Genomic DNA, 24,715 nt, shown 5'->3' on the forward strand with positions numbered 1-24,715 from the left:
GGTGACACCCCATGAAGAGGACAGAGGCTCCTTGCAGGGTGCTGCCACCCCAACAGGCACTGCTCGGTGCCAGGTCTAGCTGGGCCCTGACAGCTGGGATTGGCAAGACTTGAGATGCCTGGGTGCACAGCCACCCTCCAACACCCCTTGGCACACACCCCAGTCTTCTCCCTTTAACTCCCATAGTAACTTGCACTAATTTCAGCACACTATGTGCCTGGAGGCCAAGGACACCAGAAACTCCTTTACCAGTTCCACCACACAAAACACTTGCTGCTCACCTCTCAGCAAGGTTAGGCCAGGGGATCTCTCTCCCTCCTGCCAGGGACTGGCTACTCTTTGCTGAAAGCCAAGGTGATGTTCTGCAGGTCTGCAGCTTAGCAGGGAGCTGCACTGTGGGCAGTGCAGCCTCCATGTCAGCTCCACGAGGATACAGCTGCTGCTGGAACTGTACCCCAGCAGCTGGGGCTCCCACAGCCCAGCTCTCCAGTGCAGGAAGGACATTCTTCTCCCCGAGCTGAGGTGCTACTGACCCCCATCACCACTGGCTCTTTCCCACCAAGGAGTGCAGAGTAAGCTTGTTGTGCCAGTGCAGAACTGTGAGGGCAGGGGTGCTGCCCAAGCCCTGCTCTCCCACAGCATTCCCTGCTCCTGTCAGCCACTGCTCTCCTGTCCTCCCAGCACCAAACCATGCTCTCTGCTAGACCATTCCTGTGTCAACCTGTCAAATCTCTGCAAGTGCTCCCTGTATTTACAGTTCTCATTGTTTGCAAGAAGCTCAGCTCCCTTCTGCTGGCTGCCACATTGCCTTGAGCTTAAAATTAACTCCCTCCTTCATGAGCAGGCACCAAAGATTTAGTTCTCCTGCTGACCAGCACAGGGGATACCAGCTTCTAGGCCCTGAGGTACCCCTTAAAACAGGAACCTGAAGAGCGAAAAACCTGCAGCTGGGCAACAGGTGCAGGCTCTTTAACCTGAGCCTTAAAGATATCAGAGGCCAATGTCTGTTCATGGCCATGATCCTCCTCAGCTCAGGTTCAGCTTCCAGCCACTGGAACTGCACTGAACTGTCCAAGGAACTGAGCTTGTGGGAGCACAGGCAAGCAAGGAATAGAGCAAAGGGTCAGGGAAGCAGCTGTGCACTCTCTCTGCACATGGTGCAGCACTGCTCCAGGTCCTGCTCCAGACCACAACTGAGCACTCTGGAGAAGCACTGGCTCAGTGTCTCACAGGGCAGGGACAGTCACTAAAGGAGCAGAACAGCTTGAACAGGCAACACAGCTCAGCCTGTTTAGCTGAAGCATGGATCTAAGCATTAGCTACCACTGCAAATGCTTCTCAAAGTGCAGCACAAGAAACCCAAGAATCTCAAAAACTTAACCAAAAAATCCAATACTCAAAGGAATCCCACACTCCCACCATTTTACAAAACATCAAAGACCAGAGGACACAGAAGCTGCACAGTGGATTATTCAGGCAACATTTATTGGAGCATTTCAAGTATACAATGGTTTTACTAATGGCTGTAAGCAGCTAAGATGCAGACAGATGCCAGCAGGAAAGGGTGACCTAGAACTAGCAGGCTATGCAATTCTCATGGGAAGTTAATGATTTCAGCTGATAGGAAAGGAAGATAAAGTAGCAGACTAAAAGTTTGGGGATGGGGAGGAGAAAATAAAGAAGTTTTTTTGAGATAATTTACTTAAATTGGCCACTCACAAGTAGCAGAAGCTGTCTGCTATTGCACTCTTCCCTTGGCATCCCAAGGACCTAAAATAACCAGGGCTGTTTCTTCGCCAAGAACTGACAGATTTTCCCTGGTAAGAATGGAGGCTCGCCCTGGCTCAGCACTCGGAGATTGAGATCCCTGGCTTTGCACTCCCAGTGAGAGCCAGGCTGTGGCACTTCCACCAGAGAGGAGGCAATGCAGGCTTGCAGCAAGAGCACACTAAACTACCAACCCCTCACTATAAGGCAGCATTAGGTCAGGACTCTTTTTGGGTGCCTGAGCTGTTTAGAGAAGCAAGGACCACATGGCAACAAGACTACAAGGTCCTGTGACAATAACAAGGACTGTGCGTGTTTCCCAAGAACTATTTCTGAAAGACACGTTCTTAAAAAATACCTTAAAGCAGAGACTCCCCATTGATGCACAAAAAGGGCATGACTAGGGAGGGACTGAGCTATGAAGTGATCAAGTACCTCCCAAACCACAGGTTGTGTACTCTGCCCAGTTTGCAAGCTGGTACTTTTGCATTTAAGATAATAGCTGCCTCAATTGTGTTTTAGTGTCCTGCATTTATGAACAAAGAACAGTTGAATTCAAGAGCTTAAAACCAATTTGAAACACTAACATTTAACAGGGTATCTCCAGAATGACTCCTTCGAGAATACGAAGCTCTGAGGTATGTGATGGCAACTTGGTAGTCAGGCTGGAAGAGTGCAGTGGAGCTTCTAAGCCTCCTGAATACATCTTGGTTTACCAAATGAATCAGTTCTTACTGCCAAAATCACTTAAAAATTTGTCTTCAGCAAAAAGCATTTAAAAAATCTGATCAACAACTGATTTGCAAGTAAAACAAAAAAAATATTAGAAATGGTAACAACACAGTCTGTTTAATCAAATCAGATCTGGTTACTACAAAAACATGCTAAGGACAGCCACCAGCTTGTGTCCTGGGTGCTGCTGTGCCTTCTGCCCACATACCTACAGCTGCTTTTGAAACACTGTTTGTCTAAAGGACAACCATGGAAGACAAGTCAGGGTTTAATGACAGGTTTCAAACAGAAGGGCATACACACATGAAATTAACAGATTCAACCTTCGGCACACAGGAGTTTGGTAAGAGTTACTGGCTAGAGTCACAGAAAGTTCCAAATTTGAACAGTCTTGAACCGCTTCCAAAAATTCCAATGGCTTTTTAATAGTTCCAATAATTCACGGGTATATAAAACTGAGACAGGCTTCTCCAGCAGAAGAGTTGGGGTTCTTCCAGGCTACCCAGACCACTGGTACAGGGGAGAGCTGGTATGACTTCCCCACTTTGCCACCAGTCCACTAAAGACTAGGATTTATTAAAACCTTCTCTATTTATTGACGACTGATTTAACAGGCAAATGCTGCAGAGTGTGTCAATCATAGTGGATGGCAGTATAGAAGATAATCCAAACCACCTGTGGGGAGGAAAGGAGGGGAAGATTATTTGGGGATGCCTCTGGAGAGGTGTCAGACACAGCAAACGAGCCTCAGGCCTTGCTCTCAACAGGGGACTGAGTTCCAGCTTTGAGGTGATCTTGGAGAGATCTTAGGGTCACCACTTGCCCCAAATGGTGGCATTCAACTTGCCTCTCCACATTAAAATCCCACCACAGCCCCTCCAGGGATTTAAAGGCACCAACTAATCAAGTGCTGTGATCAGATACTTGGGGGAGGGGAGTAAGGAAAAAAAGACACCCAAAACACCAGTCCAGGTGTAATTAGTTCGGGATGGAATGGAACTCCACCAGGACATCTGGGACACAGGATGGGAGTGGTTGATGCATCCTTTACTACAGAGAAACCCCAGGTGTCAGCACTGTGTTTCACAGGCAGCAATCCCAATCACTGCCACTTGGAGCTAACACAACTGCCTTCTCTCACCACTTCCCCTGCTCTCTTCCCAGGTCTTCAGAAAGTGCACCAACACAATTCACAAATCATCTTAAAGGCAGCAAGATGCATTACCAGGAACAGTGCAAAAGATGTCATGAATCCCTCCTTCGTTAGCTCCCACGTCCCACCATATTCCTCCTCATCTATCTGCTGGAAGCTGCTGAAGTAGAGGTACAGAACACCAGCATTGATCAGGCAGAATCTGCAGGGAGAGGTGAGGAACCATCATTGCAGTGGTACAGGCTGTAGGTATCCCACATGCCATACAGTGAAATATCTTCCATACACAGCACAGAGGAAGCAAAGAGGAATTCATTTCCTGCAATGCTTCTCAGGCAGATCAGTCACTCCCTTGAAAGAGCCCCTCCCAGTGAGCTTGCCAGGTTGGGATGAAGTTCACCTGACAAGGCACAACCTACTCCTAGTAGGCACAACCTACTCCTAGACTTCAAGAGGCAGAAGTCAAAAGCTGGAAGTATCCTCAGATCTGCAAACCTGCAGGTTCTCCTGCAGACTGACAGCAGCTCTGCCTCCACAGAGAACCTGTGTGTGCTTCTTGATTCTCAGGCAGCTGAGAGGGAAAACTGTCACCTCCATCTCAGGGTTACATCTCTGTGAGCACCCCAGGACCAAACAGGGAAGAGATAAGAGCCACAGAGACTCAATACTGCCCTGGAGCCCCAGCACTAGGGTCCAGCCCGAGACACCTCAGTGCTCTCCAGGCTGTGCTGCAGCAGAGAGAACAAACATGACCTTCTGTTTGTCCTAAGACAGGTTTGGCTTTACACCAGCCCAGCTTGGGGCTGGGACAGGTCTGTGTCCTGTAAGGAAGGCTGTGTGGGAAGGGTGGGATGACAACACACACACAAAGCAGGTGACCAGCAGCAGCTGGAGCGGCTGTGTCACTGCACAGCACAGAGAACATACACACACTTCCAGAAACTTCTGGTTTTCCACTGTACACCAAATCCTTCCTGTTTACATTTAGCACAGGAATTGGCTTAGGTGCCTGAAGGTGCCTTGTCAATTAATGGTGACTAAGTAAGAACAATGAACTGTTCCTGGGGGCACTTCAGATTGAACTGTTTGTTGTAGCTAACCTGGTTCCTGCTGGAGCATCACTCCTCCCCTTTCTCGCCAAAACCAGAACACTCGGGATGAGGAACAATATGACAACTGAATTTTACCTAAGAAAAGCTGTGAGACTGGAGCTTGATTATTGAGAGCTTGGCTAGGCAGAGACATTTGCAAACTGATACTCCTCAGAGCAGATGTGCAGAGAGCAGGACTGTGTCCCCACCTCTGCTGGCCCCGAACACTTCCAGGCACATGTCAGGCCCAAACAAAGATTTTTTCTTTATAACTCACTGTAGCCTTCAGACACCTCTGGGGAGCTGACCTGGCTCCCAGGGATTCAATGCACACACCCCCTTCAGGCACTGCCTTCCCCACCCCATGGCTGAAAGGGCCACGTCAGGAAGCCAGGAGTGCTGCTGAGCTCTGCTGGTGCCACTGTGCCAGTGCCACTGTGCCTGCTTGGGACCTGCAGCCTCTCATGTTCTGAGCAAACCTTTTCTTCTTCTCAGAGCAGCTGCCCCTGTCTGCTGGCAGAGCCTCCTGTCCAAGCAGGGCTCAAAGACCAGGACATGCACACCTTCCCCCATGGACACTCCTTCCTGGGTGATCACAGCAGGCACCACACTCCCAGCCTCTTCCACACGTGCAGGACACACACCAAGTCAACTGAAATGCTAGCTCCCTTCTTCTGCCATTGCCCCCTTCAATAACAAAATAAATAATAATGTCTAGAAGTATTAATCAGGCTCAGGAGAAAAAGAATGATGGACATGTTATGATTTAGATGAATTTCATGGCAACCAGCAATGGAATGAAAGGCTGGCTGTGAGACACAGAGCAGGCAGAGCCTGCCTTCAGCCAGCCCTGTTCACAGCACAGCCTCGAACAGGCTCCCAGGCCAGCCCAAATGTGGGAACGTACACGAGACAGAAAAGGAAATAAACCTTACACTGCTATTCCCACGAATCCCTTCAGTGGAACTACTCCCCAGATGATTCCCAAAATAACTGCAATGATCTGCCGGAACCAGTAGATCACATCTAAAAACTCGTCCTGAGGAGACAAAGCACAAGAAAAATGTTGGCATTTATTACATGTCTTTTTTTCAAAGCACCACACAATTAACAGGTGAAAATTCAGCATTCTGAATACTTAGTTCCCCACTCAGAGTATAAAATATTGCACTCAGAACAGATAAAGCAGCCTGGGACATTGTGCAGCCTGTACTCCTCTGCTTCCACATTAAACACACAGCTTGTCCTCCGACGGGCCAACAAGTCTCTAGTCCCCTTATTTACTAAAGGTGCAACAATAATCCCCTGGAATAAAAGTTTAAAGAACTGTTTATGCTTTGAGACTATTCTACCCACACTGGCCCAGGCCCTCCTACACCCAAGAGCTTTCAGGGCTCAGGGCAGCTCCAAAGCACAGCTTTACCTCACTCGTGCCATGAGAACTCCAGTGCTTCCTGAGCAGCAGGGCTGTGCTTATTCCTCAGTCCAAGGGCCACACTCCTGCAGCTACTGCAGCCTAGCAGTGCTGGCTCACACTTTAACACGATTCACTTCAGCTCATATCTCTTTTTCCCAGCCTCCCCAGGACCGGGATTGTCCCAGCATCCTCTCAAACTCCAAAGCCTTTGTGATCCCCCAAAGCCTGTGGGATGTGCCAGCTGTTCAGCTCCACGTGGAAGCCATGAATCCGTGTCAGAAACAGACATTTCTTCTGGTCACTGCACTTGTCAGGCAGCTCAGCATTCAATTCACCTCCTACTGTACCAAAACATTGGCACAGCTGTCCCTGCTCCCCTGCTGACTCTGAAATTCCAGCTCCGTCTGCCAGAGGCGAGGGGGCAGGGACACACGAGCCCCTCCAGTTCGGTGAGCCACAGGTAAGGAAAAAGCAACACAGATTGCTGTCTGTCCCCCACCGAAACAGTGCGTGCTCCTTCCCCACGCCTTCCCTTCTCTGCAGGGAGCAGAGAGCCCGGGACAGACGCCATGTGCCCGGGCATGGCAGGGCTCCAGCGGCAGCTCCGGGCTGTGCTGCTGGGAGGCAGCGCAGGAGAGGCACCAGCAGGAGCCCTGCAGCACACGGCAGACAGGCACAGGAGACTTCGGAAAGCTGTTTCTGCTGCTCCTTGAACCATACAAGGGAAGTTTTTATTTAATCCGCGAAGAGAGTTAACCACAAACCAAAAGTAACGGAGGTGTCTCAACACCGCGTTTCCCTTGGCTCCACGCCCAAAGAGCAAAGAGCCGGGCCCTGCGGGGCACGGCCGGGCCATGTGCCGGCCGCGGCGGATCGGGAAACACGGCTCCGCTCAGCGGTGCGGCGGCCGCGCTCCACCACGAGATTCACCCCGCAGACAGCCCCGCCGCGCCCGGGGCTGCGGGCACGGGGCGCTGCCGAGCCCCGGCACGGCCTCACCCGGCGGTCCCCGCAGGGGCTCCAACCGCGCTCAGGGACGGCGGCTCCTCCGGCGCTCCCGCGGGACGGAGCCGACGCGCCGGGCGGGTCCCGGCCCCCCACTCAGGAACCTTTCCGGTCCCGCCGCCCCGGTCCCACCTTATCGTGCCAGGCGGAGTCGCTGCGCAGCGCTTTGCCCCACACGGAGCCGCGCCCGGCCGCGCCGCCGTTGGCCACCGCGTGGTGCTGCGGGTGCGGCGGCTCGTCCCGGCGCCGCCCGCCGCTCATCCCGCTCCACCGGGACCCGCCGCGATCCTGCGCCGGGATCCGCCCGCCCGGCCCGGAACCGGCCCGGCCCGCGAGCACGGCCAATCGCCGCGCGGCCCCGCGGCACGTGACACGGGCGGGGCCGCGCCCTACGGCGGCCGAGAGGGGGCGGGGAAGGGAAGGGAAGGGAAGGGAAGGGAAGGGAAGGGAAGAGAAGAGAAGAGAAGAGAAGAGAAGAGAAGAGAAGAGAAGAGATCAAGTCTCGGCCTGGCAGGGCCATTCCAGCGAGAGAGCCAGACAGCAGTGCCGGTGTTGGTGGCTGGGAGGGGGCGCAGCCCTGCAGGGTCACCGAGCCTGCCACAGGCCGCCCCAGGGGAGCCCCGTGCTCAGGCAGGCTGTGGAGGCTCCACACAGCCGGAGGGTTGGGAATCCATAGGATACACACGGTCCTTACCTAGTTATTCACCTGACCTTAGAGCAGCTGAACGTGTGGGGGCTGTGGCTAGAGTTATCACAGTTGCAGCCCTAGCGATTTGACTCTTTAATGTTCTTGCCTTCCAGGAGCAGTGGTACTCAGACCAGTCACGCTCCTGGAAAAACACAGAGGAATTACTCCTGTGTGCTGTGCGCAGGGTGCATGGCTGGCTCTCTCTCTCTGTTAGCTCCTCAGCACATGGTTGTGTGGGTAGGGAGGGGCCTTAGTGACAATATTCCAGGTGCCCCTGGCAGCTGAGTTTGGTGCTGCTGGGGCCACTCTGGGCACTGCTGGAAGCCCTGGATCCTGTGGGGATCCTCACTGGTGCCAGTGGGGCTGAGCCCTGCCCAGGTGCCCTGTGTAGAGCCATTCCTCTCTCCCCTGCTGTGCACATCCCACTGGCACTGGCACACCATGAGCTTCACTGTTCCTTTTTCCCAGAAACGAACCCCAGGCCCAAGGTCCTGCATTTCTTGTTGTCTCCCAGGCCTGCAAACACGATGTGCTGAGCATCTCCAGAGCCTGGCTGCAGCTCCAAACGCTCCAGCAGCAGCTGCTTTGCTGCCAGCAGGACCTGGAGCCCATGGGTGCAGGCTGACACTGCGTGGGCTGTGTGGGGTCAGCATAGAGGGAACACAGAGAGGAGTCCCTGCCCCAGAGCTCTGATCACTTCCAGCCAGGGAGTGTAATTTAAATACAGATTATGCAAGGTACTGGTGGACTTATGGAGAAGTGCCTTGCCCTGCTCCTGCAAGGCCATCAGGCTTTGATCATCTCCAGCCCCTTGGGCGTTTGCCAGAAGCCAGAGGATGGTCCAAGCCAAGGAAGCCTGGTAGCATGGCCAGGAAGGGGACATGCAGTGTGGGGTCAGCACTGTGTCTTTGGCAGCTCCTTTGCCTCTGACCCCCACGGCAGGGCCAGGCCAGACGTGTCCTGGCTCCAGCCTTGCTCCCCAGACACTCCTCAGGTGCTTGGGGAGAGTGGAAACAGTGTCCCTGTCCCTGTCCCCACTTCACAGGGATGGAAACGCCTGCATGGTGATGAACACCTGGGTCAGGGAACTGACCTAAAATTCACACTCCTAAAAAAAAAAAAAAGCTTGTTTTACTGCTTTTCCATTGCCTGATGCTGAGAGAGAGAGAAGCAAATTAAATTTGGGCTTGAAAGAGCCAGAGGGAGGCAGGAGAGGTGCCAGAGGTCACAAACAGGCCCTGGTGAGGGATGTGTGTTGGCAGACACATGGAAGGAGGGAAGAAGGATGACATGGGCAGCCCTGGGCACAGACAGGGAAGGCAGGTAGGGCTGGGTGGTGCTCAAGGGACAGCAGAGGTGCCTCAGCTGCAGGGGCTGCAAAGCCTGGAGGAGCTGCCATGTGCCTGCAGCCCCTCTGCAGCTCCCCTCGCAGGGGCCTGGCTGGACACTTGTCCAGTGGCGAGAAAGCAGGGCTCAGTGAGGGACAGCAGCCACCCCAGAGGGGCTGCAGCTGGGTCCTGCTCCTGCTGGGCTCCTGGGAACACCTGGATCCTGCTGAGGCTGGGCTTCTCCAGCACAGAAAACTCTGGGACCAGCCACGGGGTGGCAGCTCAGGCTGGCTGACTCCCGATTGGTTTTTGGTTTTGGGGGTTTTTTTTGTTTTTTTTGGGTTTTTTTTTTTTTTTTTTTTGTTTTGTTTTGTTTTGTTTTGTTTTGTTTTCTTTCCCTCTTTCCTTATATTTTTTATTAAAAAGACAAACCTTCTGGGGCCTCCCTGTCCAGCTCACGGGCATGGCAAAGGTTCTGTGCTTTCCCTGGCTTGTCTCCATGCTGGCAGAGCATCCAGTAGCATTTCCAACCCTACTCCTGCATTCTGCTGGCTTCTGAGCCCACAGCCTGTCCTTCAGAGGGGCTGCAGGCAGGACACCTGCTTCCAGCCAAGGGTCAGGAACCTCTGTGGCTCCCCAGGGGAGGCAATGTGCCTGCAGATTTCATCCAAGCAGCACGGGGACACGGGTAGGATGTCCCCAAGTCAGGCAGGCTCTTGGCAGAGCAGGTCACTGGCCTTCTGAGCCAGTGGGAACAAGCTCTATGCCTTGGGCAGGGTCTGGCCAGCCTGCAGAGGGCACGGCCACTGCTTTTATATCAGAGCTGAAACAGGTTTGTTTGGCTTTTTAGCTGTTATTTGCAGTGGTGCCCTGCAGGAGAATGGCAGCTGAAGATTAATTTGTGTCACTGCTCATTTCTGTTCTTCATCTGTGCTGCTGCAAGTGCAGCCTGTGTGCTCCATGCTGACCCCTCTGATCAGGATCTGGTCCTCAGCCTAAGGTTCCCACATCTCCATGGGCAGTGATGGAGCTCCTGGGAATGCTGAAGCTGGGCAGTCCTGCTCTGGCTGCTCACTCAGGGCTGGGTCCCCAGAAGAACACTCCCTCTCAGAAGTACTCCTCGTGTCTCCCTCTTCCACCTTCCTGCTCCTCTGCAGGCTCCATTCTGTCCCTGGTGCTGTGGGACCCCACAAAACAGAGATAAACCTCCTCTGGGATGATGTCTGGAGGGACATCACCCTCCCAAGGGGGATCCCCACAGGACCAGGAGCTCCTCTTGGTTGCTGCAGGACTGTGCTGAGGCTCAGGATTGCTGATGGGAAGGAAACGTGAGCAAGAGCTGCTGCCCTGGAGAGGTGTCCCAGGATCAGTGTGAGTCCTGCCTCGGGTGAAGGAGCTTCCCAACCCTGTTTCTCCAGGCTCTGCATCCCTGCTTGGGAATGGGGCCGTTCCTCAGCTGTTCTCTGCTCCAGGCCACTTGTTAGAGACCTTTGAGGGGCTGCTCGACCCTTCTGGCCACTGTTCCCTTTGCGCTGCCGCCCACGGTGCAGCCTGTGGACACTGTCTGGCCTCCCCACGGACCCCAGGGCCCTCTGGTCCTGCAGCAGCCCCACCAGCGAGGACCTGCCCCGCCACAGCCAGAGCTGCTGCAGGGAGCTCCGCCGTGTGCCCCGGCAGTGCCAGCCGCAGGGCGCGTTCCCCCCGTATCTCCGGGCGGGATGCGCGGCTTCGCCCCGGGTCCGCAGTGCCCGGTGCCGCCCGGCGCCGCGCATCGCCCCGCGGGACGGGGGCACGCGTGGGCCGCCGCTTTCGTCTATATAAGGGCGTCCCGGCCCCGCGGCTCCGGCCCCGCCGCATTCTTCTGCCTTGTATGGGCCGGGCCGGGCCGGGCCGGGACCCTGGGCCCGCCCGCCCCGCGGAGCCGCGTCCCGCAGAGCCCCGCCGGCCCCGCAGCTCCCGCACGTCCCGCAGCTCCGGCAGCGCCCGCGGCTCCCCGCTCCGGGACAGGTGAGGCGGCGGCGCCGGGACCGCCCCGGGACGGGAACGAGCGGCCGCGGGACGGGAACGAGCGGCCCCGGGACGGGAACGAGCGGCCGCGGCGGGGAGAGAGGGGCGGGATGGAGCGGCGGGATGCAGCGGGAGGGATGGAGCCGAGGCGAGCAGGGAGAGCAGTCCCGGCCGTCCCGGGAGAGCAGGGGGAGCTGGCCCGGCTGCCTCGGGGAGCAGAGGGAGGCAGCTCCGCCGTTCCTCCACCTCTGCGGTGCTGCAGCTGGTGCCGAGGTCAGCCCTGGGGACGGGTTGAGGCGGCAGGAGGATCCCCGGATCCTGCCGGGCATCCTGTACCCGGGCAGCCCGGGCAGCCTGTCCTGGAAGGGCAGGTGGGGATGGATCCTGAGCCAAGCTGGGGGTAGCTGTCTGCAGTGCCTTGGAGCTGGGACATCCTGACTTCCCCGGGATGGCAGAGCTGCAGGAGCAGATCTTGTTGCCCGTGGCTTCACCCACCTCCTGATCTCTGAGACTGTTTAGTCTGGAACATCTGCTTTTCCTCCAAGTCCTTTTGCCGATGATCAGGGCCAAGATCCGGATGCATGCGTGATGCTCCAGATATCTCCCTAGTGACCTGGGAGCCACTTCAGGCAGTAAACTTCTTTAAGGCAGAAAAGCTTTATTTAGCTCATTTCCTTCAGCCTTAAGCGCAGAGGGATGTTGTGTTTTATTTAGTCTTTCCCATGAAAACTTGAAGTCCTCTTGGCTTCCCTCCCAGCATGCCCTTTTGGTACAAAATGTTTCGACTGTGATAAAAGCCAGGCAAGCTCTGAAACGTGGGTGTGTAGGAGAAGGCGGCGGCCAGAGCTGAATTCTTTGGAGTGGAACATCCCCAAGTGTTAACAACCACCGCTGCTGACCAAAGATGGTTGGGTTCCTTCAGTCGCTGGAATTTTTTTCCTCTCTCCCTGGCAGGCTCCTTGCGGTTGTAGGAGGAGTTTGCGGTCACCTCCCCCCTCCGAGGCGCTGCGGCCACATTCCCCCGCCGAGGTGAGCCCCTTAATTCCCCTGGGAAAATCGCAAACTCCGGCCAGGACGCGTTATGCTGACTGCCCGAGGCCATGAAGACCTTGTGCCTGTGGTCCCTTTCCCGGCCTCCCCGGGCATCGGAAGGGGCTGGGTGCTTTGCACACCGAGGCTCTCTGTGCCCGGGCTTCTTCTGGGGGTCTGCAGAACTTGTGCTTTGGAGGGGTTTGCGTGCGTCACATGGTGGATCCTTGTCTCCTACACTTGGTGGGAAGCAGCTAGTCCAGAAACCATCTGCTGAACTTGCAGCTGAGCCCCACAGCTGCGCATGGACCCCAGTGTCCGGTGGAAGCTGGGGGAGGGCTGGGATGAGCTCTGCCTCCCCGGGGCTTGCTGCACACTTTGCTCTGCCTGATCTGCCCTGGCCCTTCCTCGCTGGCATCAGTGCGGGTGACTGTGGCTGGACTGGAGACACAGCCCAGGGCTCAGGGTCTGCTTTCATCTCACCTCCAGGCTCCCTTTCCCACATCTCTAATAACGCCATAAAAGGAGCAGAATGGCAGCTGCCTGCATTCCTGCAGTGTCGAGTGGGCTGAGGATTCCTCCCGTAGCTGCCGGTGCCTCTGGCTGGCAGTGGGGCTCCCCTCTCACCAGAAACCCTCCTTGGTGAAACTGAGCAATGCCACATCCCACGGGCATCCTGAGCAGGACTGTGCTGGAGGAAAGGGATGGTTTAACAACAAAAGAACCAGGGAAGATGAGCTGGTCCCTGCTCCCTCCCCCAGTGTGACCAGCCGGTGAGCAGCCCCGGGGCTGTGAGAGGTTCCTTCGGCTGGCAAAGCTTTAGGGTGGAACGATGTTCCCCCCTCCTGTGCCAGGGGCATGCACAAGGCACCACCTCACCCCGCTGGCCCTCGTGCCACCCTGGAGCAGGGGTGGGACCTGCTGCCTGTGTGGGGCTGCCAGGGGGCTGCACGTGGTGGGGGCCAGCACTTGCCCACCAGTGGATATGGCTGCCTCGTGGCTTGCTGGTGCCCACAATCTCTGGGGACTGGGCAGAGGTTTGAGCACAGTTCCCCCTGAGGAGCCAGTGTTCGCCCTGCAGGAGTGTCCCTCGGGACAGCCCAGGCTGCTGGAATCACTCTTTGCCTCCCTGAGCCACAGCATCTGGCGGAGGCACATCGGCACATCGTGCCTCTCTCTGCCAGGATCCTGTGGAGGAGCTCTGGAGCAGAAGTCTCTGCCCGGCTGTGCCAGGGACGGCAGGGCAGTCCCACTGCAGCCTCCTCAGCACTTCCAGAGGTGGCTCCTGCTGGAGCGGCTTTTGAGCAGCCATCCCTGGGAAACCCTTAGCAGCATATCCTGGGAGATCATAGCTTCAAGATCCATGTGAACACCCCAGAGACTGGGGACAGGCTGCTGCCACCTCTGCCGGAGGAGCTGCCCTGTCCCCTTCCTGCCCTCCTCCTCCTTCGGGCCGCCCAGCCTGTCACAGCACCCGCAGCCCAGCAGTGAGCTCCGCCGGGAGAGTGAGCTGGGACAGCACAGGAGGAGCTGCAGGGGAGGGTGGAAGCAGGTAGGAGGGGGAGGATGGGGCTGGGACAGGCTGCCTGCCCTGGCAGCACTGCTGTGTCCCTTTGGCTTGTCCCACCCTCCCCAGCCCAGCCAGGAAGCAGCACCGCGATGGAGTTGCTTGCTTGGTTTTTACCAAGGAGGAAACACGTGGCGGTTTATATTTCGGATAACTGTGGGTCCTTTCCTCTTTCAAACTAAATTATTTACTAATTTATGAACTCTTTAGGTCAGCCCCATGGTCCCTTGGTTCTGGCTCTCAGGTGGGGAGGCACAAGCCTGGCAGGAGATCATTTTGCCTCCACTGCAGGAGGCTGGGAAATTGTTTTGGCAGGGGCAGTGGCAGAGGGACAAGGGAACAAGGGCAGCTGGTGACAGGGGGAGTTGCGGAGCAGATCAGTGTGTGGCTGTCACCCAGCACTGACCTCCTTGGTTCTGCTGCCCAGGATCCACAGTTCCTGGGCTGGAGCAGCGCTGGGACGGGGCTTTCAGCAGGGGGTGCCGGGAGCAGGACCTGTGTCCATGCATTTCCCTCCTGCTGAGGGGAAGCTGGAGCTTTGGTAGCTGCACCATTTGTCTGAGCTGATGCCAGCCCAGCTTGCAGGGCATCATGGCCAGGCATACCCTGCAATGCTCTTGGAACTGGGTTTTGAGAATCCAAGAAAGCATGGCTTCGAGAGCCAGGGGAGCGTGGCCATCAAGCCCTTGTGTAGAGCAGGAACTGCTCCAGCTGAATCAGGTCTGGCTGCAGATCCCTGCACAGAATCCATGCACAGGAACCTTTCCCCACACTGACCCAAAAATCTCTTCCTCAGTCCCAGCCAGCCCAAGGCAGCTGTCAAACAGCAGAGACAGAAAGACTGAGCTGGACCTTGGGACTGAGCATCTTTCCAGGGCACATTTTAGATCAAACTGCAGATCCGTGTGCTGTACTTAATCCTGCTGAAGAGCACTCTCTCTGGAGATGGTGCCAAGCTGTGCTGCTGCTGGTCACAGTCAGGGCAGGGTAAATAATTGGATAATATTAATTCATGTGGTGAGAGTAAAACTCCTGCTTATTTCTACAGTCTTCTGCTAATAATTCTGCTAATAATTTGATGTGTTTTGAAAGCTGAGCCCAGTGCCATGGGCCAGCAGCAGAGCTTTTATTTCTGGCTCTGACTCAGCCTGGTGGTGTTGAACTGAGCTTCCCACGCTGCTGCCGTGGGATGTCACCGGCCCCTTCCATCTGGGGGTGTCACTGGTGCCATCTGGGGGTGTCACTGGTGCCATCTGGGGGTGTCACTGGTGCTCGGTGCTGCCTGGCAGGACACACAGAGAGGGGCTGGCCTGCTGCAAAGAGCTCTGTGGGGCTGGAGGAAGCAGCAGGCAGAGATGGACTGGGGGATGAGATCTCCAGCTCAACCAGTGTGGGCACAGCTGGGCTCCCCCGTCCTGCTGCTCCCCTTGGCTGCCTAGTGACAAACATCTCTTTCCTGGCGGGCACTGGGAAAGGAGGGAGAGTTCAGGGGATGTGGGGTGGTTTGGTGGCTGCTGTCAGGTGGTGAGGTCAGCACAAAGGAGAGGGCTGAGGGAGGTGTGGATTCCATCCTGGAGTGGGGGCATATGGGAGAAGAGGGAGGACTCCTGGGGATGTGGAGCATGTTCCCTGCAGATGAAGGGCACTGCCTGGACTCTGTGCGTGCTTCCACAGTGGGATGGGAGCCTTGTCAGGATGTGGGAAGAGGTGCCCTGCCCCCTCTGAGCTTGGCTGGTCACTATGGTGTGTTGGGCTGTGATTTGGCACTGCTTGATGCCCTTGGAATGTCCTTCCAGCACAGCCCAGCTGCGGGAATCTGGAGACCACAGCAGGCTGAGGACCGGGCTGGTGGTCCCCTGCCCCAGCCCTTACCTCTGCTGCCCCTTGAGAGAGTGATATCAGGAGGGGAAGAAGAGACCTGGAGAGTGGGTCTGGTGTGAGGAGGGCAGGGGAAGGCTCTCTGAAGGTTGTTTGCTCTGCTCTGGTCCATGTCAGCACCAGGGGCTGTTCCCCAGGTTCCCGTGGTCCCCCTGGGCTCAGCACTAAGGACCCAGCTGGGAAGCAGATTCCAGAGCAGATCCCAGAGCAGCCCACTCAGGGTGTCCAGCCCAGCAGGGACAGTCCTCCTGCAGCTCACTGGGGTGTGTCTCCATGAGAGAGGATGTGGCTCCTGAATTGCTCCATCCCTGAGAACTGATGAGGAGTCCAAGTCCTGCAGCCCAGCAGGTGTGGGGCACACAGAGCACAGGACTGATTCTCTGCTCTTCCACCATGGAATCCCTTCATGATCCATTAATTTGTTATTGCCCCAGCAGCTGCTGGCCAAGAGCAGAGTCAGGGCTGTGTGTGAGGGAGGAATGGCTGCGGCACAAACACGAGGGCTTGGAGCACTGTCCCTTCCCTGGGATGTCCCACAGGACCATCCCAGCCCGTCCCACAGGACCATCCCAGCCTGTCCCACAGGCCAAGCCGGGCTTTGCTGCCATCCTGCTGGGCTAAGCTGGCAGGATTCCCCTGGGAGGAACCTGAGCATCCTCCTCTCAGGAAGTGTCAGGGGAGCAGGGTGTTCCAAACCCTGAGTGCATCCCTCAGACTGGTGTGGGGACACCACCAGCCCCTGCTGGGAGCCTGAGGGGGACTGGATGCCATCCCGGGCTGGGAGTGGGCTCTCTGCTCCAGCCCTGTTCCTGCTGGGGGCCCCAGTTCCAGCTGGGCACAGCAACCTCCACCTTGGAAGGACCAGGTTTTCCTGCTGTTGTCCTACCTCAGTGGTGCTTGGGGTCCGCATGGTCCCTGTGCCATTCCCCGTGGGACACACACTGTCCCCAAAGGTGGGTCTGTCCCACTGCTTCTCCCCCTTCTCCTGGCATTCATTACCTGTAACCACAGCACCATCCTCAGTGCCCTGGGGCTCTTGGCTCCTCTCCTGGCTCTGCAGCCCTCTGAGGTCAGTGGTCCCCTCTCCCCTCTTCCTCTTCCCGTGGGCTCCCTGGGCAGGGGGGGGTCACTGGGACAGGGAGGGCAGCAGCAAGAGGTCTTTCACCCACCAGGGGTGGGATGGATGGAGGATGGATGGATGGATGGATGGATGGACGGACAGAGGGAGGGACATGGGAAGCAGTGGTGTGTGAGGAATGTGCCTGGAGCAGATAACCCCCTTGTGCTGGTTGCTGGGGCTGCTTTGGCACTGTGACACAGAGGGTGTGAGGGTGACCCGCCAGCCTGGCAGCTGGGCTGGGCCTGGAGAGCCTGCCAGGGCGAGGGGAGGTGGAGAGGCACAGCCACGGTGACTGAAGTGCTGAAACCTCCATCCCCATGGCCCTGGGACTGGCACCCAGCCAGGTGCTGGGCCGGGTGTCTCTCCCTGTGCCCGGATGTGCAGAGAGGACAGGCAGCAAGTGGGTCCCAGGGCTACCTGCAGTCCTGGGGAACTGCAGTGAGCACTGCCTGCTCTGTGACTGCCCGTGGAACTCATCAGAGCTCAAGTCCTGCCCATCCCCGTGTCTGACCTTGTGGCTGCCTCATCTCCCGGTGTTGCCCAAGTGTGTGACAGCTGGGGAAACTGAGGCACAGCACCAGAGGTGCCAGGGGCAGTGTGTCCCTGCTCTGGCCCCCTGGCTCGGCCTGTCCCCAGCCCTCCTGATGCTCCTGCCCCCAGGTACTCCACCAGCCACCAAGATGTCCAGCAAACGTGCCAAAGCCAAGACCACCAAGAAGCGCCCCCAGCGCGCCACCTCCAACGTCTTTGCCATGTTCGACCAGTCCCAGATCCAGGAGTTCAAGGAGGCTTTCAACATGATCGACCAGAACCGAGATGGCTTCATTGACAAGGAGGATCTGCACGACATGCTGGCTTCCCTCGGTGAGGACACCCTGCCCCCGTGCCCCAGCAGGTCCCTCCACCCCTGGCCCCAGCTCGGGAGCAGGGAGAGCTGCAGGGTGACCTCGTGCCCACACCCAGCGCTGGACACTGCCTGTGCTGGGATTTCTCTCTTCCACCAGCTGACAGAAGGAGTGTTTGTGAGGCGTCCAAGGGCAGCAGCTCTGTGTGCTGCTCACAGGTGCACTCACCAGAAGGGAAGAGACCCTCAGAGCTGGAGAAGCTCTGCCCTGGGAGCAGCCACCAGCTGCAGCCATGGAATGTTTGAGTAGTCTCACCCCAGAATGTCACTGGGGCTGTCCCACGTGGAACAAAGGCCTCTCGTTGCTCTCAGCTGGGTGACAAAGGCAGGTCCCCGTGCTGGTGTGATACCTGGGCTGGTTGAGACTTGCAGCTCTGTACCCACTCCCTGCCCTGAGCCATTCTCCTTTGAGGCAGACTGTGGCTCCCTCCTCCCGCCCCCCGTGGTATCTCCACCGCGCTTTGGGAGGTCTGTCAATGATTGACCTGGCAGCCAAACCTGTTCTGGAGGTCCTGCCTGACCAGGGAGCTGGAGCTCTGGGAGCAGAGAGGGGCCAGCATGGGGGGCACGGAGCAGAGCAGCTGAACCATCCCTGGTGCACCCACGGTGGGACCAGTGCTGGGGACATCAGCAGCACGAGGCTTGTGTGAGGACACTGCTGCCCCTCTCCTCGGAGCTGTCAGGGAGAATGGGAAAAGCTATGGGTTTCATTCCAGTAACCCCCAAATGAATTACTGCACTTCCCCAAGGCAGAGCTTGTTCCCAGGTGTAGATGAAAGCATCAGGAGAGATGCTGAGGGGGGAGCACTGGGCACTGCAGAAACTCCTTTCCCATGTTTGTGGGGTGGGTGAACAAGAAGCAGCAGATCGATTTGCAATGGATAAAAGCCATTCCAGCTGTTTGTTTGAATGGGCTCACCCCGGGGATGGGAGCTGGGGGAGCAGGGCCCTGCATCCACCCCCTGCCCGTGTCCTGCAGGGAAGAACCCCACTGACGAGTACCTGGAGGGGATGATGAGCGAGGCACCGGGGCCCATCAACTTCACCATGTTCCTCACCATGTTCGGGGAGAAGCTGAACGGCACCGACCCCGAGGACGTGATCCGCAACGCCTTCGCCTGCTTCGACGAGGAGGCCTCAGGTACAGCCCAGCCCCTCTGCACAGCCAGCACGGGGGCTGGGCCGCACGGCTGCCGGAACCCTCCCCAGGCAGCTCCAGAGCAGGATGTCTTTGGGAGAGCTGGGCGAGGTGCTGTGCTCAGCCCTCCTGGTGCCCCCTGCTAACGCTGCCCCCTGCCCTCCTTGCAGGCTTCATCCACGAGGACCACCTGCGTGAGCTGCTGACCACCATGGGGGACAGGTTCACTGACGAGGAGGTGGATGAGATGTACCGGGAGGCACCCATCGACAAAAAGGGCAACTTCAACTACGTGGAGTTCACCCGCATCCTGAAGCACGGGGCCAAGGACAAGGACGATTAGAGCCCGCAGCCAGTCACCCCTACTGCCCCATCCCCTGCACATCCCCCGCTCCCTGGCCCCCCTTGCTGCCCCACAGCAGACTCCTCCCACGGGAAACACCTTCCAGGATCATCACCCTGCATCAGGACACGGCTGGAGGGGACACACTCCCATCACTGTGCTGCGGTGTGCCCATCCAGCCTTCCCCTCCTATCACCTCTCCCGCCCACTGGGTGCCCCAGCCTTGCTGTGACCTCCCCCCCAGCAGCCACTGACCCCCTCAAAGCCACTATGCCACCGGTCCTGGGGCTGGGGTGAGCATCCCCTGCTGACCTGCAGGGGTTTGGGCTGGCTCCAGCCTGAGCAAGCCCCAGTCAAGGCCATAGCACAGAGGAAAAGCCTCTCTCCCTCTCCTCCCACACTCCCCCTTCAGAAAAGATCCCCCACTTTGTTCCTCCTCCCTGGCTGTTTTATGGCTTTGGAGCCTGAGATCTGAGGGATTCAGGAAGCTGGAGGGGTGTATAAAGCCTGACAGGTGTGACAGACGTGTGCTGTGTGTGGCTGCCTTGTGCCCCCCGGGCTGTGCCCAGTGCCTTGGGAAGGTGGGTTTGGTTGGGCAGTGCAGCTCCTCACCTTGCTGCCCTTGTCAGCCAGGGCTCCTTGCAATGGGGCAGCCTGGTTTTGAAGCCAAATTGCTCTCAAATTATGTAAAATCAGCTTGAGCATCATCTTCTGCCTTAGCTGGTGGGCTGAAGGTCGTTCTGCTCAGCCCCTACGTCAGGATGGGCTGAGAGACACTTGGCAAGGTGCCAGCCATGCTCCCCACATCACCTGGCCCAGGGTCTCAAGGGCTTGGCCACCCTTCTGTGTCACCCTGCATGGGTGGGGGAGCAAGAGACAGAGAGGATAAGAAATGGGCAGGAGCTTTGTCCCCTTGGTTTGGTTATTTTTCACCTCCCTGACAAGGATGTGGGAGCATGGGGCGCTCCCACCTTATGAAGCTGTGGTCTGAAAATGCTGCTAGAAGGCTGCCCTGGAGGGAGGCATGAGTTCCAGCAATTCCTTATTTAAAATGGGGGGACAAACCTACAAAACCTGGTGAGGGCATAGTGCACGGCAGAGATGCTACCAGTGCTTGGGTAGGGTCTGTGGGATCTCCATGGGCATACGCTGGGCTCAGAGGCCTCAGAGACACTCCAGGCCCCAGGTGCTGCTCTCTCAGCGGGGAGGTGATCCATGAGTGAAAAGCTTCTCCTTGGTCTCAGTGCTCCTATTTTGCAGGCACTACCAACACCAGGAAAAATAAAGCAAATTGTCAGATGTGAAAGGGTGACCTGTGATCGCCAGGGTCAGGGCTTGTGCTCTGCAGCAGCAGCCCCAAACCAGCCCACCTCCAGCCTCATGGGTACCAAGCTTCTTCCCTGATTCACTGCTGTGCCAGAGAAAAGCTACAGTTCTCTCACAGCCAGAGAGAATTCCCAGCCTGAAGGCTTCTGGAGGCCTGGATGCTTTGTAAAACCTTCACTTGGACACCCAACAGAGTGAACACCCACAGACATCACTTTGGGGCAGAGGAGCTGGTGCTGGAGCTGTGGACAGATTGGCTCCTGGGGCAGCTGCATGTAGGAGTGCTGCTCAGCCCCTCTGAGCCCAGGGGATCCATCCCCCTGTGTGAGCAGCCCAGATCCTCGCAGTGCCAGGAGTGGGATGGACTCACTGCTGCTCCGAGCTGGGAGCTGCCACAGGCTCCAGCCTGGGGCTGTCAGAGCTGCTGCCTCAAGCAGCTGCCAGAACTGCTGGGTCTGAGCTGCCTCTTCACTGCCATGGCTGTGGTGGCACCGTGGGACTTTCAACCCTGAAGCAGCAAAGCAGAACAAATTTGTTATTGGACACTGAGGTATTTATGGGAAGAGTAAATAAACTTCACTGGCACAGGCTTCCCAGAGCAGCTGTGGCTGCCCCACCCCTGGAAGTGTCCAAGGCCAGGTTAGACAGGACTTGGAGCACCCTGGGATAGTGGAAGGTGTCCCTGCCCATTGCAGGGGGAGGAATGAGATGAGCTTTAAGGCCCCCTCAAACCCAAACCATTCTGGGATTTGATGAATCTATGAAACTCCAAAACTATCTGGGCTCACGTGAACCTCCTGGAGTTCAGCCAGGCCAAGTGCAAGGTCCTGCACCTGGGTCAGGGCAGCCCCAGCACCAGCACGGGCTGGGGCTGGCTGGGCAGGGAGCAGCCCTGGGAGAAGGACTTGGGGGTGCTGGTGGTGACAAACTGGATGTGACCTGGCCATGGGCACTGGCAGCCCACAAAGTCAACTGTCCTTGGGCTGCATCAGAAACAGCAGAGGCAGCAGTTGGACCTGACCTGTTTAGTTTCAAAGGTATTAAATAGCAGCAAAATAAAGACATCCATTTCAGAAGTGTTCACTTGGGACAGGGAAACACCAAGTTAGGTGAACCTTTTGATCAGTCTAGAAGAGCTGCTCCCGGTGCAGAAGTGTCTCCTGAGCTCGGAGGGCCCAGTGTGTCACTTTGTGCCTGAGCCCCCTGGAGCTGTCCCTGGCCCTGTCTCCTCTGCAGCCTCTCCCTGGGTTTTTATCCCCAGGGATGAGATGCCCTGAGCCTGCTCTGCTCCAGGCTGGGCAGTGCCAGCTCTCTCAGCCTCTCCTCATGGCAGAGGTGCTCCAGTCCCTGCATCGCCTTCATGGGCCTGTGCTGGACTCTGTCCAGTCTGTCCCTGACTCCTGTACTGGGCAGCCCAGCTCTGGGCCAGGTCTGTGACAGCTCCCAGTGCAGCCCAGGACCCCCTGACCCCGGAGTGTTTGCTTTTCTGTGTGAGCTCCTGGTGTCCCCACACTCCTCCTGTCATGTCCAGAGATGTAAATTTAGAGGAACATCAGAGAGGAAAGGGTACAGCAGTACAAGAGTGCCTGCTGAGAGGGTCTGTGCTGCCCTACGGCTTCCAGGAAGGAAACAGAGCAGAGCTACCCTGTGGGAAGGGACAGGAGGAGATGAGGGACTGCAGTGCCCAGGAGAGGGGCTCCAGCTGGAGCCCAGCTCCCAGGACCAGTCCTGCTGGGGGAATCCCAGCCTGAAGCAGGTCCAGTGGCCCTGAGCAGGGAGAAGGACCTGCTGCTGGAGCAGTAGCCCCAAGGGCAGGGTGGCAGCAAACACCCAGCACAGCCAAGCACAAGTCCAATTTGCCTTGCTAAAAATGCAGATTGAAGATCAGAGGGTGGGCAGAGGGTGGAGAGAGTCCAGTCTGGGAAGTGTCCATGCCTGGGAGACTGGCTGGGGATTCCAGCATCCCCCTGAGGTGTCAAGCATTCCCCTGGGAATTCCAGCTTCCCCTGGGAATTCCAGCTTCCCCTGGGAGTTCCAGCTTTCCCTGGATTTCCAGCATCACCCTGGGGGTTCCCAGAATCCCCCTGGGTTTCCAGCGTTCCCCCTCAGGCTCTTGTTGGCTGATTGTTGTTCAAATTGCTGAAGTTTAGCAGTATTATCATGTCAATGAGCCCGGGCAGGGCTCAGCACGGACAAGCCGCGAGTGAGAAAGACAGGGAGATGCACCACAGCCCCTTCCCTGGCCCCTCATCCCAGAGGCTCCTTACTCCCCATCAGCCGGGAGCTCTCTGGGATGCCAGGCTGGGCTTGCCCTGGGACTGAGGCTCCTTCCACGCTCCGCTCAGGCACCCGATGGAATTTTTCCAAAGTTGCTTCTACACTACCAGTCCAGGGAGCAAAGGCAGGTGGGGGGTGGCTGAGCGCAGGGACCCTTTCCCGCTTGTCTCAATTCGGTGGAAGACTAAACCAGCATTTTCCCAAAGGTGGGAGCATAAGCAGGCTGCTCAGGAGGACGGTCCTGCTGGGGCACCGTGGCTGGCACAGCCCGGGCAGTGCGGGGGTGTCGGGGGGTGTCGGGTCTGTCCCACGCGGTGCAGAGGGCGCAGAGGGCACGATGAGCCCTCCCTCCCGGGGGTGGCCGTGGTGCACAGCGGGCAGGAGCCAGCCTGCTGTGAGGAGGCCGGGGGTGCTCCCTGCCCGGAGTGACCCTGCAGGGGGTGGGAGGTGCTGCCACGGCTCCCCACACCCACCTGTGCTTCGCCAGCCCCGCTGCCTTGACATTAATGCAGCGATAGCAGATCTGGACACAGTTCCGCTCAAGTCATGGAAGATTTAGAAACAACAAAATAAATTATTTAAGGAGTTCTCCTTTTTCTTTTGCTATTTAATCCCTTATTGCACCACATATCCTGCTTTTCCCAGACCAAAAATAGCCCATAAAAGAAGGGAGTTTGTAGCTTTTTCAATACATGCAGGGATTTCCACCTTTTAGCCTGCAAGCAGCAAAGGAGCTGCAGCACAGAGGTGACGGAGCCTGGGAGGGGAGAGCTGCCCCTGGAGCAGGGTGACACCAAGCCAGGTCTTGATGGGGAGAGGTGGAGCAGGAGCCGGCGAGGTTCGGGGTGCTGTGCCCCAGCAGCACACAGGTCCTGGGGGATGCCCACGCGTGTGCTTGGCCTGGCAGTGGTGAGCGTGGATGTGCTCAAGACAGGGGAGGGACATCCCAAAAAGGACATCCCCAAGAGATGCTCCCCAAGACAGGGGGCTCTCAGCAGGCAGGGCTCTGGGCTGGCTGCAGGACAGGGTTCCCATGGTGGCACTTTGTCCATCACAGGCGCTGGGATGTGGCACCACTGCTCTGAGCAGCTCCTCTCTCTTCTTCCCACTGATGAAGGCACCTCTCCAGGGGACCCCTGATGGACACATCCCCTTGGGCTCCACTGAGCACCTGGCGGAGGGTGACAGTGCAACCCAGCCCCACAGCACACAAGGGCACACAGCTGTGCTGGGGAAATCTCATGCTCGTCACATCCTGGACCAGCAGCACATAAACAGAGCAATTTGGTCTCCAAAACTCCGAAGGTGACCTTGGGCTCTGCTGTGGTCATGGAGAGGCACAGGGAGAGCAGAAGGGTTTCCAGAGGCCTTGGCCAGCCTGATGGCCATGGCACAGCAAGGGCTCCACCTGGTTTCTTCTTGGTCACCACCCTTGCCTGGAAACGCCTTCCGCTGTCATGGGAGCAGTGATGTGCTGGGCTTCTGATTTCCCATCTGGTAAACACCAAACAAAGCACTGGTGGAACTTCAAGGTGCTCTGAGGTCCCCAGGGTTGTCACCCACACCTGCCCCTGCAGCTCCTGTCCCAAGGTCTGTCCTTGTCCCTGTCTCCTGCCCACAGACTGGGGCCCAGCTACAGGATTCAGCCAGGGGGAAGGAACTTGTGAGTGCCTTGTGGGGCACCCCTGTGTGGATGTCCGTGGGTGGGAGTTCCAAAGTGGCTGTCCCTGGGTGGGTGTCCCCAGGGTTGGCTGTCCCCACGTGTGTGCCCGTGGCTGGGCCCCTGTGCGGGTGCAGCTCCGCGGGGCCGGGCGGGTGCGGGGGCTCCGGGGCTCCCTCTGTCCCTGCCCCCTCCCGCCGGGGGCCGTGTCCGGCAGCGGGGCCGAGCCCGGGGGTGCGCCGGCGCCAGGTACCGGCCGGGACTCCGCGGGGCGGCGGGGGGGCT

At 57.6% G+C, this 24,715-nt stretch overlaps 2 protein-coding genes across 2 annotated transcripts; one reads left to right on the forward strand and one right to left on the reverse strand.

Moving 5' to 3' along the window:
- Positions 1 to 1,468: 1,468 nt before the first annotated feature.
- On the reverse strand, positions 1,469 to 7,515 carry RAB5IF (RAB5 interacting factor). Its single transcript, XM_041490490.1, has 4 exons — positions 7,298 to 7,515; positions 5,679 to 5,782; positions 3,725 to 3,854; positions 1,469 to 3,174 (listed from the first exon to the last, which is right to left on the reverse strand). The coding sequence occupies exons 1-4, from the start codon at positions 7,424 to 7,426 to the stop codon at positions 3,133 to 3,135; spliced, it is 405 nt and encodes a 134-aa protein (XP_041346424.1). The 5' UTR covers positions 7,427 to 7,515; the 3' UTR covers positions 1,469 to 3,132.
- Positions 7,516 to 11,095: 3,580 nt separating this feature from the next.
- Positions 11,096 to 19,691, forward strand: MYL9 (myosin light chain 9). The gene is made up of 5 exons (XM_041490472.1): positions 11,096 to 11,188; positions 12,143 to 12,217; positions 17,443 to 17,646; positions 18,666 to 18,827; positions 18,995 to 19,691. Exons 3-5 carry the CDS (start codon positions 17,463 to 17,465, stop codon positions 19,165 to 19,167), a joined length of 519 nt encoding a protein of 172 aa, XP_041346406.1. The 5' UTR covers positions 11,096 to 11,188; positions 12,143 to 12,217; positions 17,443 to 17,462; the 3' UTR covers positions 19,168 to 19,691.
- Positions 19,692 to 24,715: the final 5,024 nt, after the last annotated feature.

Source organism: Pyrgilauda ruficollis, unplaced genomic scaffold (genome assembly GCF_017590135.1).
Source record: "Pyrgilauda ruficollis isolate IOZ18807 unplaced genomic scaffold, ASM1759013v1 scaffold123, whole genome shotgun sequence".
Taxonomy (NCBI): domain Eukaryota; kingdom Metazoa; phylum Chordata; class Aves; order Passeriformes; family Passeridae; genus Pyrgilauda; species Pyrgilauda ruficollis.

Coding starts and splice junctions, on each gene's coding strand:
- RAB5IF (XM_041490490.1), bottom strand. CDS start 7,426: ATGAGCGGCGGGCGGCGCCGGGACGAGCCGCCGCACCCGCAGCACCAC. Junction 5,783..7,297: donor ACTCCGCCTGGCACGATAAG/GTGGGACCGGGG, acceptor TTGTCTCCTCAG/GACGAGTTTTTAGATGTGAT. Junction 3,175..3,724: donor CATCTTTTGCACTGTTCCTG/GTAATGCATCTT, acceptor TCCTCCCCACAG/GTGGTTTGGATTATCTTCTA.
- MYL9 (XM_041490472.1), top strand. CDS start 17,463: ATGTCCAGCAAACGTGCCAAAGCCAAGACCACCAAGAAGCGCCCCCAG. Junction 17,647..18,665: donor CGACATGCTGGCTTCCCTCG/GTGAGGACACCC, acceptor CGTGTCCTGCAG/GGAAGAACCCCACTGACGAG. Junction 18,828..18,994: donor CTTCGACGAGGAGGCCTCAG/GTACAGCCCAGC, acceptor CCCTCCTTGCAG/GCTTCATCCACGAGGACCAC.